At 51.8% G+C, this 15,569-nt stretch overlaps 6 protein-coding genes and 1 non-coding gene across 7 annotated transcripts; 5 read left to right on the top strand and 2 right to left on the bottom strand.

Annotated features, from left to right (window-relative positions):
• Nucleotides 1-269: 269 nt before the first annotated feature.
• On the bottom strand, nucleotides 270-982 carry ASPZODRAFT_135656 (hypothetical protein). The gene has a single exon (XM_022723859.1). The coding sequence runs from the start codon at nucleotides 941-943 to the stop codon at nucleotides 305-307; it is 639 nt and encodes a 212-aa protein (XP_022578677.1). The 5' UTR covers nucleotides 944-982; the 3' UTR covers nucleotides 270-304.
• Nucleotides 983-1,170: 188 nt separating this feature from the next.
• On the top strand, nucleotides 1,171-6,408 carry ASPZODRAFT_161257 (hypothetical protein; the record flags this gene model as incomplete). Its single annotated transcript, XM_022726505.1, has 6 exons — nucleotides 1,171-1,195; nucleotides 1,259-1,348; nucleotides 1,406-3,148; nucleotides 3,210-3,751; nucleotides 4,556-4,749; nucleotides 4,827-6,408. 6 exons carry the CDS (start codon nucleotides 1,171-1,173, stop codon nucleotides 6,295-6,297), a joined length of 4,065 nt encoding a protein of 1,354 aa, XP_022578676.1. The 3' UTR covers nucleotides 6,298-6,408.
• ASPZODRAFT_t123 lies at nucleotides 4,181-4,265 on the top strand. The gene has a single exon. It is a non-coding gene; the product is annotated as a tRNA-Glu (tRNA).
• Nucleotides 6,409-6,817: 409 nt separating the features above from the next.
• On the top strand, nucleotides 6,818-8,771 carry ASPZODRAFT_72382 (hypothetical protein; the record flags this gene model as incomplete). Its single annotated transcript, XM_022729832.1, has 3 exons — nucleotides 6,818-7,247; nucleotides 7,321-7,532; nucleotides 7,590-8,771. 3 exons carry the CDS (start codon nucleotides 6,818-6,820, stop codon nucleotides 8,769-8,771), a joined length of 1,824 nt encoding a protein of 607 aa, XP_022578675.1.
• Nucleotides 8,772-9,134: 363 nt separating this feature from the next.
• On the top strand, nucleotides 9,135-12,040 carry ASPZODRAFT_72494 (hypothetical protein; the record flags this gene model as incomplete). Its single annotated transcript, XM_022729844.1, has 8 exons — nucleotides 9,135-9,174; nucleotides 9,242-9,399; nucleotides 9,452-9,603; nucleotides 9,660-10,606; nucleotides 10,663-10,797; nucleotides 10,850-10,981; nucleotides 11,038-11,333; nucleotides 11,384-12,040. The coding sequence occupies 8 exons, from the start codon at nucleotides 9,135-9,137 to the stop codon at nucleotides 12,038-12,040; spliced, it is 2,517 nt and encodes an 838-aa protein (XP_022578674.1).
• A 177-nt stretch (nucleotides 12,041-12,217) lies between these two features.
• ASPZODRAFT_135647 (hypothetical protein) lies at nucleotides 12,218-13,754 on the top strand. The gene is made up of 2 exons (XM_022723858.1): nucleotides 12,218-12,649; nucleotides 12,720-13,754. Exons 1-2 carry the CDS (start codon nucleotides 12,364-12,366, stop codon nucleotides 13,595-13,597), a joined length of 1,164 nt encoding a protein of 387 aa, XP_022578673.1. The 5' UTR covers nucleotides 12,218-12,363; the 3' UTR covers nucleotides 13,598-13,754.
• A 120-nt stretch (nucleotides 13,755-13,874) lies between these two features.
• On the bottom strand, nucleotides 13,875-15,314 carry ASPZODRAFT_154120 (hypothetical protein; the record flags this gene model as incomplete). Its single annotated transcript, XM_022726058.1, has 2 exons — nucleotides 13,875-15,170; nucleotides 15,231-15,314. The coding sequence occupies 2 exons, from the start codon at nucleotides 15,312-15,314 to the stop codon at nucleotides 13,875-13,877; spliced, it is 1,380 nt and encodes a 459-aa protein (XP_022578672.1).
• Between the last annotated feature and the right edge of the window lie 255 nt (nucleotides 15,315-15,569).

Here is a 15,569-nt window from a genome sequence, read left to right as displayed (position 1 = left end):
GGACGCTCCCAGCACACTTACTAGATTGCATCTGAGCTCGTTACTTTTTCCCGCTGAGAACAGATGTATCAGGTGTGGCCCATTCTGCCCATTCCGTCCTTTCTCCTGTCAATGTTGAGATTCCCATTGCGATTGCATGTACATAATTAATCTTCTACCATCGTGTCTTCTCTTCTTGTGGATGCTTTAGCGGAGTATCTGGCCCTGTAGCCGTAATTTATTATAAACATAACGCCTATCGTACAATTATATCTATCGTCATCATACCCTTTTTTTTCTTCCATTTATATCGAAGAGAGGTAAGTTATGTACTCGGCTGAGCAGCAGCTTCGGCCTCCATCTCAGCCTCCATAGCCGCGAAATCACCCGAAAAGGCATCCTTGACAGGCCGCACACGCATGTCCCACACATCTTCACTGCTGGGACCGGTCTTGTACTTCTGCGCGCGCATCCGGTTATGGTCGCGGATGACCTGCTTGGCGCGCGGTTCCGCGTAGGTGCGCGCCTTCATGCACAGCCAGAAATTCTCCCAGTGTTCGCTGCAGGAGCGGAGTTCGCCGTACCGATAGACGTTGACGAACTGGCCGCCGAAGGATTGGCAGAAGAAGGCGTAGTCGAAGGCGCTGCGGCAGGACATGCTGTCTGCGTAGAGGGCTTCGGGGGCGATAGAGTCTGGGGTAGTCCCGGGAGGCGATTGTGTAGGAGGATTTGATGGTAGGTTCGACTGTAGGGTCGATTGTAGATTCGATTGTGTAGGAGTGTCTGTCAATGAGGCTTGTCGGTTTGCTTCTTCGAAGCTGGCGAGGAATTGGCGCAGTTCTGCATCGGCTTGTTCCTCTCTGGTGAGTGCGGGGGGGGGAGGAGGCGTCCCTGTTGATGATGCATCTGGTGCATCTGGTGTAGACTCTTGCCTCTGCTGAGGAGCTTTCCATAACCAGCCCATGGTGAGGATGTTGTGATCGATACTCTTGTTATGATAGTCGATGCAGTCGCTGGTGTTGGGCGTAACTTTTGTAAATTCCGAATGGTAATTAACTTACCATACGCATCACGTGATTTTTTAATAACAGGTCCTCTTAACCCCCCGTCGACGTCATAACTTCGGGTTCCTCCCCCCAGCTCGACGAGCTGTTTGACAATGACCTACACCATGCTTACATGCTTGCAAAGATGATACCGCTCTCTGTTGCTAGAGGTCCGTTCAGAAATGGTCTATATAGCAATGCACGGCACACGAGGCTGCCTATCATCAGACCAGGTGCATTCCCTCCTGCGGGGGCGCGCACGTCGTCTGTCAAGGCAGGACATATCGAGATCAAGGATGGTGAACACTTGATTTTTGTCAACAGTATGTATTTATTATTGAATATTCATTATCATTATATGGATGGAAACTAATGTGCAGACATCTTCCCCCCCAAGCTACAATGGTTGCTCCGGATACCGCTGAGAGGTACTCGGTCCTTCGAAGATGCACTGAAAAGGATCGATAGACCGCATATCGCAGCGTCGGACCCCGTGAGTATTATCAGACGGGCCTTGCCGGAAAAGCTGCCGCTAGAGATCAAGGATATCGTGCCTCGGGTGCATGAAGGGGGAGCGTTCGTCAAGTACTCGCATGGCGCTGAGGTCGACAGCACCCAGGTGGAGGATGCGATCAGGGCCCATCTGGCAGAGCATCCCATCCGGCCGTGGTTCAATCCCTTCCAGTCTGTTGAAGCTGCTCGCGTTCTTGGCAGACCATGGATCGAAGATCTCTATCGGATCCCCAGCCAGCGGCTCAAGATCGAGTTCTTACCGACGACTCCGGAGTCGTCAGCCGCCGAGCTGACGCAGGAGACTCTGTACTCACTGCTGCGGCCGTATGGGAAGCTGAAAACTATCGAGAGACAGCCATCTGATTCTAAAGTCGTCCCCCGATACGCTTATGTGGAGTTCAGGCGGCCCAAGTATGCGGTTATGGCGCGCAACTGCCTGCATGGGTTCGTCTTGCCGGAGACGGATGGGGGTGGGAAATCTGGAACAAAACTGAAACTCCAATACGAACGTAAGATCAAGCTGTCGATGATTAATAACTGGCTGCTCAGTCATCCGCGCATTGTCCTCCCCATCCTCGCCGCCATTGTCGCCACCATCACCGTCATCATCTTCGACCCCATTCGCACGTTCTTTATCAGGCTGAAGATCAAGGCCAGCGCACAGTCGGAAGGAAATGCCATCCTCCGGTGGGTCCAGAAACAGATGAGCAAAGCCAGCTTCCGTTTTGGGCATCATGGAAAAAGCGAAGTCCGCGGTCTCATGGCCATCTGGGAGAACCTTCAAACAGAGATCTCTCAATTGCAGGCGTGGTTGACAGAAAACGTCGAAACATTTATAGTTGTTCAGGGACCGCGGGGGTCTGGAAAGCGTGAGCTAGTGCTAGATCAGACGCTCAAGGACCGCAAGTACAAGATCGTGATCGATTGCAAGCAGATCCAGGATGCAAGAGGAGACGCTGCCAAAATTACCAAGGCGGCAGCCCAGGTCGGTTATCGCCCGGTTTTCTCCTGGATGAACAGTATCAGCAGCTTCATCGACCTTGCCGCGCAGGGCATGATTGGAACCAAGGCCGGTTTCTCGGAGACACTGGATGTCCAGCTCAGCAAGATCTGGCAGAGCACCGCCACTGCTCTCAAACAAGTTGCTCTCGAGGACCATAAAAAGGACGAGAAAGGAGCGCACCTGACCGAGGAAGAGTATCTCGACTCACACCCGGAAAAGCGCCCCGTCGTTGTTATCGACAACTATCTCCACAATGCAAGCGAGGACGACGTCGTTTACGCCAAGATCACCGAGTGGGCAGCGGGTTTGACAGCTGGGAACATCGCTCACGTCATTTTCCTGACCACCGATATATCGTTTGCGAAGCCACTCAGCAAGGCGCTGCCGAACCAGGTCTTCCGCAGCATCTCACTGGGTGACTGCTCGCTTGATGTTGGGAGGCGGTTCGTGCTCAATCATCTGGAACGTGAGATAGCAGACGAGAGCCCGGACCCGCAGGATTCCAGCAAACTGGAAGATCTTGATGCCTGTATTGAAGCCCTAGGTGGGCGTGTGACTGATCTTGAATTCATGGCGCAGCGTATCAAAGTGGGCGACACGCCTCGAGGTGAGTATCAACTCTCTAGCATGTTTGTTTATGAGATGGTAGGGTTAACAGACTCGTCTAGGCGCTGTCAACCGAATCATCGACCAATCTGCCTCGGAGATTTTGAAATCGTTCATCCTTGACACCGCGGCCGATAACTCCCAACATCAGTGGACGCGAGAGCAGGTCTGGCATCTGATCAAGGCTCTTGCTCACACCAAATCCGGAGTCATGTCCTATAATCAGATCATTCTCTCTGATCTATTCAAGGATAACGGTGAAGGTACCCTCCGTAGCCTGGAGCAAGCCGAACTCATCAGCATCATCTCTGTCGACGGTTCCCCGCGTTGGATCAAACCAGGCAAACCGATCTTCCAAGCCGTCTTCCAGCGGCTGACCGAGAACAAAGCGCTAAGCACGCGATTGGACCTGGCCATCCTCGCACAGCTCATCAGCAAGCAGAACAAGAGCATCGCGACGTACGAGGAGGAACTCAAGCTGCTCGGTCAGCTGCCAAAACAGCCCCGGGAGCTGCAATTGCGGATTCAATGGTTGTTAAACAAGGTCTACGCTGCCCAGAATAAGATCGCGAAGTATGAGGATGAGGGTTCTGGATTGGAGAAAGTTCTCAAAAGCGAAAATTAGCCGTCACTGTTACACGGTATGTATGGTATATAGTAGCTTCCAGACCTGTCTTCACTCCATGTATTTTAGCATGCCAACCATTTTTGCCTTTACTACTATGGCTAAGGAATTCTATGAACCTACGCCGATTCTACATCAAATTCCTACGTCAATTCTACGTCGGTTCTGTGTATCCTGAATACATGTACATCAACCATACACCAAGTTCTACATTGTTTATAGGATTTAGTAAACTCTATAACTCTACTTGATATCTCAAACCTTTATATGTAGATAATATGATAGAGAATTACTCTTTAAAATGTAGGGTGCTGCTCAATCCCTAGGTTAGGGATATATCGTATGTATTTTTGAATCCCTCAAATGTTCTGGCTCATCATGTCAAAAGTCGAGCCCGTCCGCATGCTCTCCCAGTTGGTGTATCGGTAACATAGCTGGCTTTCATAGAAAGTCTAGTGCCCAGCAGCGCCGGGTTCGACTCCCGGACTGGGAACTTGTTTATGTTTTTTCTTTTTGCCTCGTGCGAAACCTTGTCAATTAATTAACTGCTTCTTCATAGTGAATTATCATCGAAAGAACTGATTACCTGGCTAGTGTCATAACTGGTTAGTGGTAATTAGTACGAACCAATATCGTGACGTAAGCAGCTATAGAAATAAACCACAACAATCTACCTTACGCTGTCATCGACATTTTCCACCCCCAGCAGCCATGGGACAGGACGAGTTGTCCCCTAGTCTATTCCAAACGGAAAGGGGCGGTTTCCCTGGATCGGCCTGGCAGACTGCCGTGGCCGTTGTGGTCTTCTCGTGCATCGCAACCCGCATCCTCTCCGGCTTGCAGAGCAGGTCGACAACAGTACAGACGGGGAATAATGACGATACTCGAAACGTGTCAGTCGCTCCGTACTGGATTCCATGGGTTGGTCATGCACCTTTCGTTGCCTGGAATCCTTTATATTTCATTTCGAGGACATGGTGAGCCCGAACTGCCCCCTTTCTCTTTCTTCTTTCCCCCCCCCTCTCTCTCTCCGAACGAAAGCTGATCAATGCAGGCGCTCAGTAAAAGAACCCGTGTTTGGGTTATATATGGGTGGTGTCAAGCAGAACGTGGTTCTGTCACCGCCAATGATCGACTCTGTTCTGCTCTCTCGAGACGTCTCCAGCGATTCAACGACGAAGTATATCCTGGAGAAAGTCTTCGGGGACCGTGGCACGCAGCGGCGGCTGAAGCCCGAGGATTCGCATGCCATCCACCAAAAGATTCCTAGCCAGTTCATGCGAGAGCCATTCCTCTCCGATGCGTCAACGTCGCTGGTTCGTCTGATCGAACGGGAGACGCCGAATCTGGTAGGGTTCTGCCAGAGTATGGTCGACCAGGCTATCTGGGAGCGATGCAGTCAAGTAATTGTCCCGGACGATGCGGCGGATTCGCTGGTCTGCGAAGCTAATATGTTCTCTCTCGTCCGAAATTTTGTCGGCCACCTTACCTCGACCGTTTTCATGGGCCAGGCATTTGTCGAGACCTTCCCGGGATTTCTTGGGGATCTCTGGACGTTAGACAACCATGCGGTCGCCCTCTCGATGGGAGTGCCCTTCTGGATTCCGCTGCCGGGCGTGTCGGGCGCGTTTACGGCTCGTGAGCGCCTGCTTCGCTCTCTGACTTCGTTTCACCAGGCGTTTATCCAATGGGACGACGGGAGAAACCCGGGATTCGAACTGAGTGACTTGGACGACGTCTCAGAGCCGATCAAGGAGCGTATCCGGGCGTTCAGAGACCTGGGTCTCAGCCCCCGCGAAAGCGCCCCGGCACACTTGTCTCTGCTGTGGGCGATGAACGCCAATATCGCGCCCATGGTATTCTGGACCTTGTTGCGGATCTTGGCCGACCCGGACCTTTTCGTCCAGATCAGAGAGGAGGTGGCGCCGTTTGCCAAGGCTTCTCGTCTCACTCGCGAAGAAACGGGGTTTCCCTTCCAGGAACCGCCTCGGATTTCTATCGATCTGGACGCGCTACTTAGCTCCTGTCCCTTGCTCCGGGCTAGTTGCTACGAGGCTCTCCGGCTCGACTGTGCTCCGCTCTCGTTCCGCGAGCTCACGGCGGATGTTACCATCAGGGAACCCGAAGAGGACGCCTTCATGAACTGTTCGCCGCAGGGGCCTCGCCAGTACCGACTCCCGAAGGGAGAGTACGTCATTATCCCACATGGCGTGCACCAGAACGATAGCGCCTACTTTGCTGATCCAACAAAGTACGACCCGTCGCGCTTCATCGTTACCGATCCCGATACCCAGGAAAAGAAGGCGGACCCGCGCACCGTCCGCCCTTTCAGCGGCGGCGTATTGAATTTCAAACTTCAGCAGTTCTCAGAGCGGGAGCTGCTGGCGTTTGTCGCTGCGATTCTTCTAATGTGGGATATTGAGCCCGTGGGTGGGAAGAAATGGGCCATCCCAGGCCATAAGGTGGCTACTGGTGCATTTCTTCCGAGTAGAGAGATTCGAGTCAGGATAAAATCAAGAGTGTAGACTTAGTTCACTTTTAAGTACGGGAAGATTTAAAGATAACCATCTAGTGAGATTCTATTTATTTGTATCTATACTAAAGTAGAGTAGTTAAGTCAGAATTCGTAATTGTCTTGCCGCGAGAAGGACCATAAAGACCACACGGTAAGAAAGTACGATCATTCGATATTAGATAGGAAGTGTAAATTCCTTGGTCTCTTTGTCTCTCTATCCATCTTTGATGACATATATAGAGGTGTATTAGTTGAGACCATGTTCAGCGAATAGAGGGTCTGTGATTAGCTCTTTTATAGTAGATATGAATTAAACCAGGCCAATCAACAAACACTTAATTCTACTTTCATTGTCACTGAGAGCACGATCAAGCAACATCGAGCGGGGAAGAATCCGAGGCCCGGAGATGCGCCGATGGTGAAGTTTAGACGTCTGATCACCTCATCGAGGATCGTGAAGTGATTCATTGCCTAATCATACCTCTGAATATTGTTGATAAGTTATAATAACTTTCAAAGAAACAATAGCCATGGAGCATCATGAGGAACGACAAGCCGAACCATCAAGTGTCGATGACTATGATATCTCGCGGCCCATCGCTTCAGAGTCTGGCCTTCGGCAAGGCTTGACGTCCTATGGAGATGCGCATTTCTCGTTATTCCTGAGAAAGGTTTTCATCAAATCCATGGGATACTCGGAGGACGCTCTTTCCAGACCCATCATCGGCATCATCAACACTTACTCGGGGTTCAACCCATGCCACGCGAATGTGCCACAGCTCATCGAGGCTGTGAAGAGAGGCGTCCAGCTGAATGGAGGACTGGCTATAGAGTTCCCAACTATCAGCGTGCACGAATCCTTTGCGCACCCGACCAGTATGTTCTTGCGGAATTTGATGAGCATGGACACCGAGGAGATGATCCGGGCGCAGCCACTGGATGCTTGTATAATGATTGGAGGTGAGTAGATCACAGGTCTTGCAAAGTATGAAATAACTGGTTCATCAACATTTTATCTGTTTTTTTTTTCTAGGTTGTGATAAGACAGTCCCTGCACAGCTGATGGGCGGGATCTCGGCCAACAAACCGATATTGCCTCTTGTCACTGGGCCGATGCTCCCGGGGAGTCATCGCGGCCAGAGAGTAGGGGCTTGTACTGATTGTCGGAACAATTGGGCTGCTTTTCGAGCGAACGAGATAGACGTCGAGGAGATAGCTGCCATAAACGAGGAACTGGCTCCAACAGTTAGTTCTTTCCATTTTGGAGATTCAAGTGTTTGAATGCTACTGATACACTTATAGATAGGAACGTGTGGTGTTATGGGGACTGCAAGCACAATGGCTTGTATTACCGCTGCTTTGGGTATGATGCCTCTCAAGGGTGCATCGGCGCCTGCAGTGTCGTCTGCACGGCTCAGGATCGCCGAAGAAACTGGCGCAAACGCTGTGGCTGTCGCAAAGGTCAAGCGGAAACCGCAAGAAATCCTATCAAAGGAATCCTTCTTCAACGCAATCACAGTGTTACAGGCAATAGGCGGCTCGACCAATGCCGTCGTACATCTGCTTGCTATCGCGAATAGACATCCGGCTCTTCAAGGAGTGATCACACTAGACACAATTGAGGAAATCGGCCTCAAAACTCCTCTGCTGATCGACCTGAAACCCAGTGGCGATAATTATATGAACGACTTTCATCAAGCTGGAGGAATGTTGGCGCTGCTGCACACTCTTCATCCACTTCTTCATCTTTCGGCACTGACCATCACTGGCCAGACTCTGGGGGAAGTTTTGGACACTTCACGCTTTCGAGCTTTCGAGTATTCCCTGTCGATTATACGACCTCTTTCGAATCCCTTGTACAAATCCTCGTCTCTGGTAGTCCTTTATGGAAATATCGCTCCCAATGGGGCAATCATGAAGGCTTCAGCGTCCAAGGACCGTTCTTTACTGTCACACACCGGCCCGGCAGTTGTATTTGAAAACTCTGCTGATCTGGCACAACGAATCGACGACCCTAACTTGCCGGTTGAAAAGAACTCGGTGCTTGTTTTGAAAGGCATTGGACCGATTGGAAATCCTGGAATGCCTGAAGCCGGCTTGATTCCGATTCCGCGCAAGCTTGCAACGCAAAATGTCAAGGACATGTTGCGGCTCTCAGATGGACGAATGTCCGGAACAGCAGGTGGCACAATAATCCTCCATATCTCGCCCGAGTCTGCTTTGCCGGAGTCACCTTTTGGAGTGATAGAAACCGGAGACCTGATCACATGCGATGTAGCAAATCAGAGGCTCCATCTCGAAATTCCCGACGAGCAGCTCAAGGCTCGTATTGATCTCCGGCGAAAGATCCTCCTGGACGGCGACGGGCCATGGGCGGAACGACGGCAAAGAAGGGGCTACCGTGGCTTGTACGAGCGATCAGTAAATCAAGCACAGGAAGGAGTAGATTTTGATTTCCTTACAGCAGCTGGGCCACCTAGCTAGCCTAGCTACCTTGGTAATCATCTTTCTTCAGAGATCATTAACCCTTTGCTGTAAGAATGTGATTGTATGTAGCACAGAGTGCGTATTTTGAACCAAGCCCTAGACCTAAGCCCTAAGCCCTAAATACACCCCGTGATTGGTAACTAATATACGTCGGCCGACGCGTCGCGGGATCTCTACGCGTTCAACGTTGGCGACCTGGAGAGAGGATTAGGACGCTCCATATGTCCAACATGCACTGCTAGACCTACCAGACCTGCAACTTAACAGATGATACCGATTGTGTCTTTTATCACATAATCTTGAGTGATTACGAATTCAGTGAACAATTCTCCTTGAACCCATCCTGGGTTGCTTCAACCCATGAGCCTCGATGCGATTCGCCCGAGGGGCCGGCCGGCCCGTGAGCAATCACTATCTCTAATAATTAGAATAAAAGATTCCTTGAGGCTGATAGTGATGACTTCTAGATACCCCCGGGATCACGGTTTTGGCGTATACGCCCAATGGAAAGAAGGTGGTTACTGGTGGCTCCAACTCTGCCATTCGAATCTACTCTGTTGGACAAGATGGAGAGCCCATGACGGTTGATGAGGGCGTTGAGGGCCATCTGGGGATCGGTGCTACTGTATGCTCCTATGCTTTTGCAACTGTAAGGGCATTCAATTAACTGGTTTCAGAATGACTCCTTCATCATGGGCGCGGAGGATGGAACAGTCTGGCAGTACAATCTCGAGTCTGGACGGATGGACAAGTTACTCGTGCGCTGCGCGCTGCCTGTGCGGGATATTGATGTTTCTAAGGATGGAGAATGGGTTGCTGTTGCAAGCGAGTAAGTGTGAGCAGAATTGCTCTTGGCGGTTTGAATACTGACAATTGGTTCGAAAGTGAGCTTACGATCAAAGTGGTCAATGTGGAGGACATGACAAAAGTGAAGTATCTTCGTGATCAAGCCAAGGGAGCCAAGCATGTGACCTTCGATCCCACCGGACGATATGTTCTTGTCTCTTGCACCGACGGTTTCTTGTATATCTACTCTATGCTTGAAGACGAACCACAGCTTCTCAAGAAATTGGACGGTGTAATCCGCAAACTTGAAGCAGACAAAGAGGCAACATCGAGAGCGGTATGGCACCCGGATGGTACCGCATTTGCGACTGCAGAAGCGACAAGAGATATCTCCATCTATTCGACGGCGGAATGGCGAAAGGAGAAGGTGTTCTCAGGAGGTCATACCGGTGACATTACGACACTCAGCTGGTCGCCAAATGGTGCCTTGCTTGCGACTGCGGCGACAGATGGCCAGATTCTACTCTGGGAAACAAAATCGCAGACTGTGTTGCAGCGATATGATTTCCCGAGTGTAATCAATCTGTCATGGCATCCAACCCAAAACTCGCTGTCATTCACGACACTTGATGGCGAACTATTCATCCACGATGATTTTGTGCCGAAGGAATATCAGCCACTTCTGGCAAAACCGTTACAGGCCGCCCCGATCTATGGTGGAGCGTTGGCGGAGATGTCCGAGAATGTTATGCGTCCATTGGCAAACCGCCCGAAAGAGCCCATACCGCCACGAAGAAGAGCAGGGACTCCCGACTCCTTGGATGACATTTTGGGGTCTGTCGATGGCATGGATGACTTCGTTGAAGATGATGACGGGGCTGGTTATGCTGAGGGTATCAATTCTTTCGGTAAACGCACGAATGATCATCTAGACGACCCTCGCGGTCATGATGCCAAAAGATTGATGGAATCGCAATGGCGACCAAGGGTGCATCTACCAATTCAACCGGGCAGTACACCATGGAAGGGGAGCAGACGTTATCTCTGTATGGATCTTCCGATTCTACTAAAAGTCTTTGTTTCTGGGTGCTGACCATGTTAGGCTTGAACCTGACCGGGACTATCTGGACTGTCGACCAGGAGACACACCACACAGTCACTGTAGAGTTCTACGACCGAGAGCTGCATCGCGACTTTCATTTCACAGACCCATATCTTTATGATAAAGCCTGTCTCAGTAGGACACACACAAATCCCTGGATTGAGAATCAATATACTAATTGCGGTAGATGAGCATGGAAGCCTATTCTCCAATAACCCCAATGATGGCAGCCCGGCGACTATCTTTTACCGCCCCCATGAGACATGGACTACTAGAGCAGACTGGCGCACACAACTGCCGCAGGGAGAGTTTGTCAAAGGTTAGTTTATGATTGTTTCTGGTGGATGGAGAGTCGTTCCTTGCTAACAACATTAGCCCTGGCGCTAAGTGATTCATATATTGTCGCTGTGACATCGAAAGATTACGTTCGTATATATACACTGTTTGGAACGCCGTACAAAGTATACAGACAAAAGAGCCCGGCAGTGACTTGTGCCGCATGGAGGGACTATATCATGACCATCGGAAATGGACCGCTGGGAGGTGACGGCAAGACGACACTGCGCTATTCTATCGAGAACGTCAAGCGCGATGAGATTCACCAGAACGAAGACGTGGTTGCTATCTCTGAAGGCACAGAGTTGCAAAGCGTCTTCTTTTCCGACACTGGGGTAAGAAATCCAAGCGTTTGCACATTCCACTTTAGGCTTACCAGATACAGGACCCGTGTATTTATGATTCGAATGGTGTCTTGCTGGTACTTCAACACTGGCGCATCCAAGGTCAAGCACGCTGGGTGCCTCTCCTCGACACAAGGCAGATGGACCGACTGGCCACTGGTCGCAAGGAAGAGACGTACTGGCCCGTTGCCATGGCTCAGGAGAAATTCCACTGTATCATCCTGAAGGGAGGAGATAGATATCCGTACTTTCCTCGCCCTCTACTCAGCGAATTCGAGTTCAAAATCCCGATATCCACCAAGCCGCCCAAGACGAACGAGGAGGAGGATGAGACCGCTGAGCGCAATGAGATTGCCCGGTTCGAAGAATCCTTTGTCCGTGGCAATATTCTCCTCTCTCTGTACCAGGATCTCCTGTCATCGACAAATGCCACTGCTAGCCAACGGGCAGAGCTGGCTAGAAAGGAGCTCGAGGTCGATAAACTTCTCCTGCAGATGCTGGCCGTTGAATGCCGGGAAGGCGAGGAACGCGGCATGAAGGCTCTGGAGATCGTTCAGATGATGCGAGACCGCAGCGGCAAGATGCTCACAGCGGCGGTCAAAGTTGCCCAGAGATATGATCGCAGCGTTCTGGAGGATAAGATCAGGGACTTGGTGGATAAGCGCCTGATGGGCGAAGAGGATGATGAGCTGGCTTGAGCTGTATCTTTTGACATTCTGTCTGATTTGGTGACGATAAATAATCCACACCAACATGCTATCTTAATCTATTATGCTTCATGATGAAGGAGTTTTGAAGAAAAATTGGTTTTGTTTGTATGTAATCCACTCGCTGCTACTTGTTGTTCGTTATCGGCTTGGCTAAATTGTCTGTCAACGTCATTCTGGCGAAAACAGCAACCGGCAACTTCAACACCAGAACACTTCTCGACTGCAGCCCTCCTATGATGCATGATGGCTTGGGGACTTTGATCCTTTTCTTCATTTGTTATCATGAGACACGATAGGCGTGATTTCTGACCATGCCGAAGCTTGCCTCTGCTAAAGCTCCACCCCGCACGGTAATGCGATGCCTTCTTCCCTTCCACGCCAACAAATCCACGCGAATACCCTTCTTAGCAAGTCGTCAAACGTTTGCTTCCTCTCCGCGACGGCCTCTTGCCCAGATTTGCAATGGGATTACGGACGATTCTTGGTTGACTCCGTCTTCCTCAACAACGACATTCTCATCTACAGATCGGCGGAGGTCAGGCGGTTCGGAGGGCGATCACAAGCCGCCAGATGAGCGGACGCTGAAGCTAGGAAAGAGTATGTGAAGTGGCTATACAACTGTACAAGATTAATTACAGCTGCGCTGACTCCGGGGGACGTTCTGTAGCCCTCCGCACTCTCTCGCCATTGCTCCCGACGATCCTCTTCAACCCGTTACCCCCGGAACTTCTCTCGCCGAGCGTTACCCTCCACCTTTTCCCTTCGACACACCCCCATCTCCCGACGGTCAAGGGACGAACCCTGTACCGTGCTGCTCTATGGACTGTACCTGTTGCTTGGGGTAGCGTTCCGATTGTCGGAAACATCAAACTGCAGATCTTGAGCGAGCGCATCGTCCGAGCCGGGACTGTATTGGATCCAGGCCCATGCAGAGACAGCGAATGCGGTGACGAACGGCTGGTCGTGCGATGGAAGACCGAGCCGAAGGACGCGACGGGCTCATCGTCGACGACGACGACGTCATCATCATCATCATCACCATCAACGACCCCTTCCTTTTCTTATACTGCCCCGACCTCCGAGACCACTGAATCCCAGAGAGGATCAGTTAGCGACGCGGAAACACACAGCCGTCTTTCGACATCCAAAGCCGGAACGAACAAGGGTCTCAGCATGCTTCTGGGCGGCGACGCGCCGATCTTCAAGCTCTCGCATGAAGAGCAGTTTACAGGACTTTTCATCTTCTCTTTTGACGAGAAAGGGCGCATTCTAACACACACCATCGAGCATGCAGACAATGCAAACGGGTGGGAGCGGACATCCAAATTCGTTGCGTTGACGGACTGGCTCATCGGCAAGGCGCGAGAGTCCCTCGAGCCCTCGACGCCGAAACCAGGGCTGGCAATGCAAGGGTACCGGGAATCCGGACACCGCAATTGCTTCTCTACAGGGTCGAAACTGCCGCTACCTACGGAAACGAGGAGAATACATGATTCGTCCCATTCGAATTTGCCGGCGAAGAGCCCGATACCGTACGCTTGGTAGGGGTCTGCAGTAGGCCCGGCTGTACAGTGTTTTTTTTTCTCTTTTTATTTGGTTCTTGAAACTACGGTCTGTATAGGAAGACGAGACCATCTCCACCCATGATCTGATATCTCTACTCTTACTCTGGTATAATCAAACAAGGTAATCTAGAACGACATAGAGTGCGTTTAATTTGCATTGAATTTCCTTTACATACAGACATACTGAACCAGCCAGTAGACACACATATATATATATATATAGAACTATCAAATGATCTTCTTGGTATGCAAGGTAGTTAAGTACTCTTCACCTTGGTGACAGGAGGGGCCTTGAGCAAGGTAAACACCGCGACACAGACGACCAGCATGGCGAGGCCGCCGGCGGTGTAGGCGATTTCGCGGCCAACCCACCAGAAGAGCGAGCAGAAAAGCAAGGGTCCCGCAGCACGGCCGGCCTGACCCCAGGAGCGCAGCTGACCGAGGACACGGCCACGTTCGCCCTCGCGGGCCTCGAAGCTGCCCAGGCTGTTCAGGCCGGTGACTACCGTCGCGCTGGTGACGGCTAGTAGACAGCCGGAGGCGTAGAGGCCTGTGATGGAGGAGACGCGCGCGAGGAGGAAGAAGGCCAACGCGCATGCAACGACACCCGCCCGCACGGTGAGCAAGGGGGAGACCCGGCGCACGACGGTGCCTTGAAGCAGGGAGGCGATCAGACCCATCAGCGAGAGCAGCCGGCCATTCAGGGCGGAGGGGCTGCTGGTGCTATTCCCGGCGTAGAGCGTGGCGGTTAGGAAGGGGAGTGAGAACTCCAGACCGGAAAAGGGGAGGAGGAAAAGCAGATGTAGGATGTTCAAGACCGCGGGGTTGTTGACGTGCTGATGAGGAGCCGGCGCGACGTCGGCTGGTTCGTGAGCAGAGTCGGAGGTAGAGCCATCCGGCGTAGTGGTAGTAGAAGAAGAAGGGCGCTTCAACTTGGTGAAGCGAGGGTGCGTTTCCGGGAGACGGAAGTAGATGTACACAGTCTCCAGGACGATCAGGGCCAGCGAGACTCCCGCGGCGGTTGCGAACGGGTTGGCCGCGACGGTGGTGATGTTGGAGAGCGCTGCTCCCAAGGCCGGCCCGCAGGTGAAGGCGATGCTGAAGCAGGCGCCCACCAGGGCCATGGTCGAGCCGCGCTGCGACTCATCGCTGATATCCGTGGCGATCGCGTTGGCGAGCTGGACGTTCCCCTCACTCAGCCCGCCGACGACACGGCTGGCGAGAAAAGTCCGGAAGTCGGTGGCGGCCACCCAGAGGGCGACGCTCAGGATATTCCCGACCATGGAGCAGAGCAGGGCGGTCCGGCGGCCATGCTGATCGGACAGACGGCCAATGAAGGGCGCAGCGATGGCCTGCAGCAACGAGAAGAGCGAGCCCAGCGCACCCCCGAGGAGGACGATATCGTAGCGAGAATCAATCGGACGCGCAAACGAGTTCTTATACGCGTTCAGGTAGTGGAAGACCCGGTTCAGCAGGGAGTTGGGCGAAGGGTCTCGGTTGCGGTAGAAGGTCAACAAGGAGGGGAACAGCGGCAGGATAAACGTGAACGAAATCTAAACCACCTCAATTAGCACACAGTATCTTTCAACGATATAAAAATCGGATTGGCTGACCAGATCCAAAAGAAGGGATATCATCAAAACAGTCAGGATCTTTCTCCGTTGCTGCTGCTGGACAGAGACCGGAGCGGGCGCCATAGCGAAAAGAGATCGTGGGAAGACCGACTGCGTTTGAAGAAAGAGATATCAATAATGAAAGACACGGGTTTACAACAACATAACGCGAAGACCAAAGATTGTACTGGAGATCTGGCCTTTGGTCAAGGGCCAATACAATCATATATTGATTGTGACAACCGGAGTTTCCGTCTCCCTCCTAGCAGTACACACATCCCCGCTGTCTGGGCGGTAACTGGGCCGAGCCGTGAAGACCATTTCAGAGCTATTATTATT

Source organism: Penicilliopsis zonata (genome assembly GCF_001890105.1).
Source record: "Penicilliopsis zonata CBS 506.65 unplaced genomic scaffold ASPZOscaffold_15, whole genome shotgun sequence".
Lineage (NCBI taxonomy): Eukaryota > Fungi > Ascomycota > Eurotiomycetes > Eurotiales > Aspergillaceae > Penicilliopsis > Penicilliopsis zonata.
Note: the sequence above shows the minus strand (reverse complement) of the source record. Positions and strands in the feature narration are given on the sequence as shown.

Excerpts from the sequence above, each read along its gene's own strand:
- ASPZODRAFT_135647 (XM_022723858.1), top strand. The coding sequence starts at position 12,364 with ATGCCGAAGCTTGCCTCTGCTAAAGCTCCACCCCGCACGGTAATGCGA. Across the intron at positions 12,650-12,719 it reads GACGCTGAAGCTAGGAAAGA|CCCTCCGCACTCTCTCGCCA; the intron begins GTATGTGAAGTG and ends GACGTTCTGTAG.
- ASPZODRAFT_135656 (XM_022723859.1), bottom strand. The coding sequence starts at position 943 with ATGGGCTGGTTATGGAAAGCTCCTCAGCAGAGGCAAGAGTCTACACCA.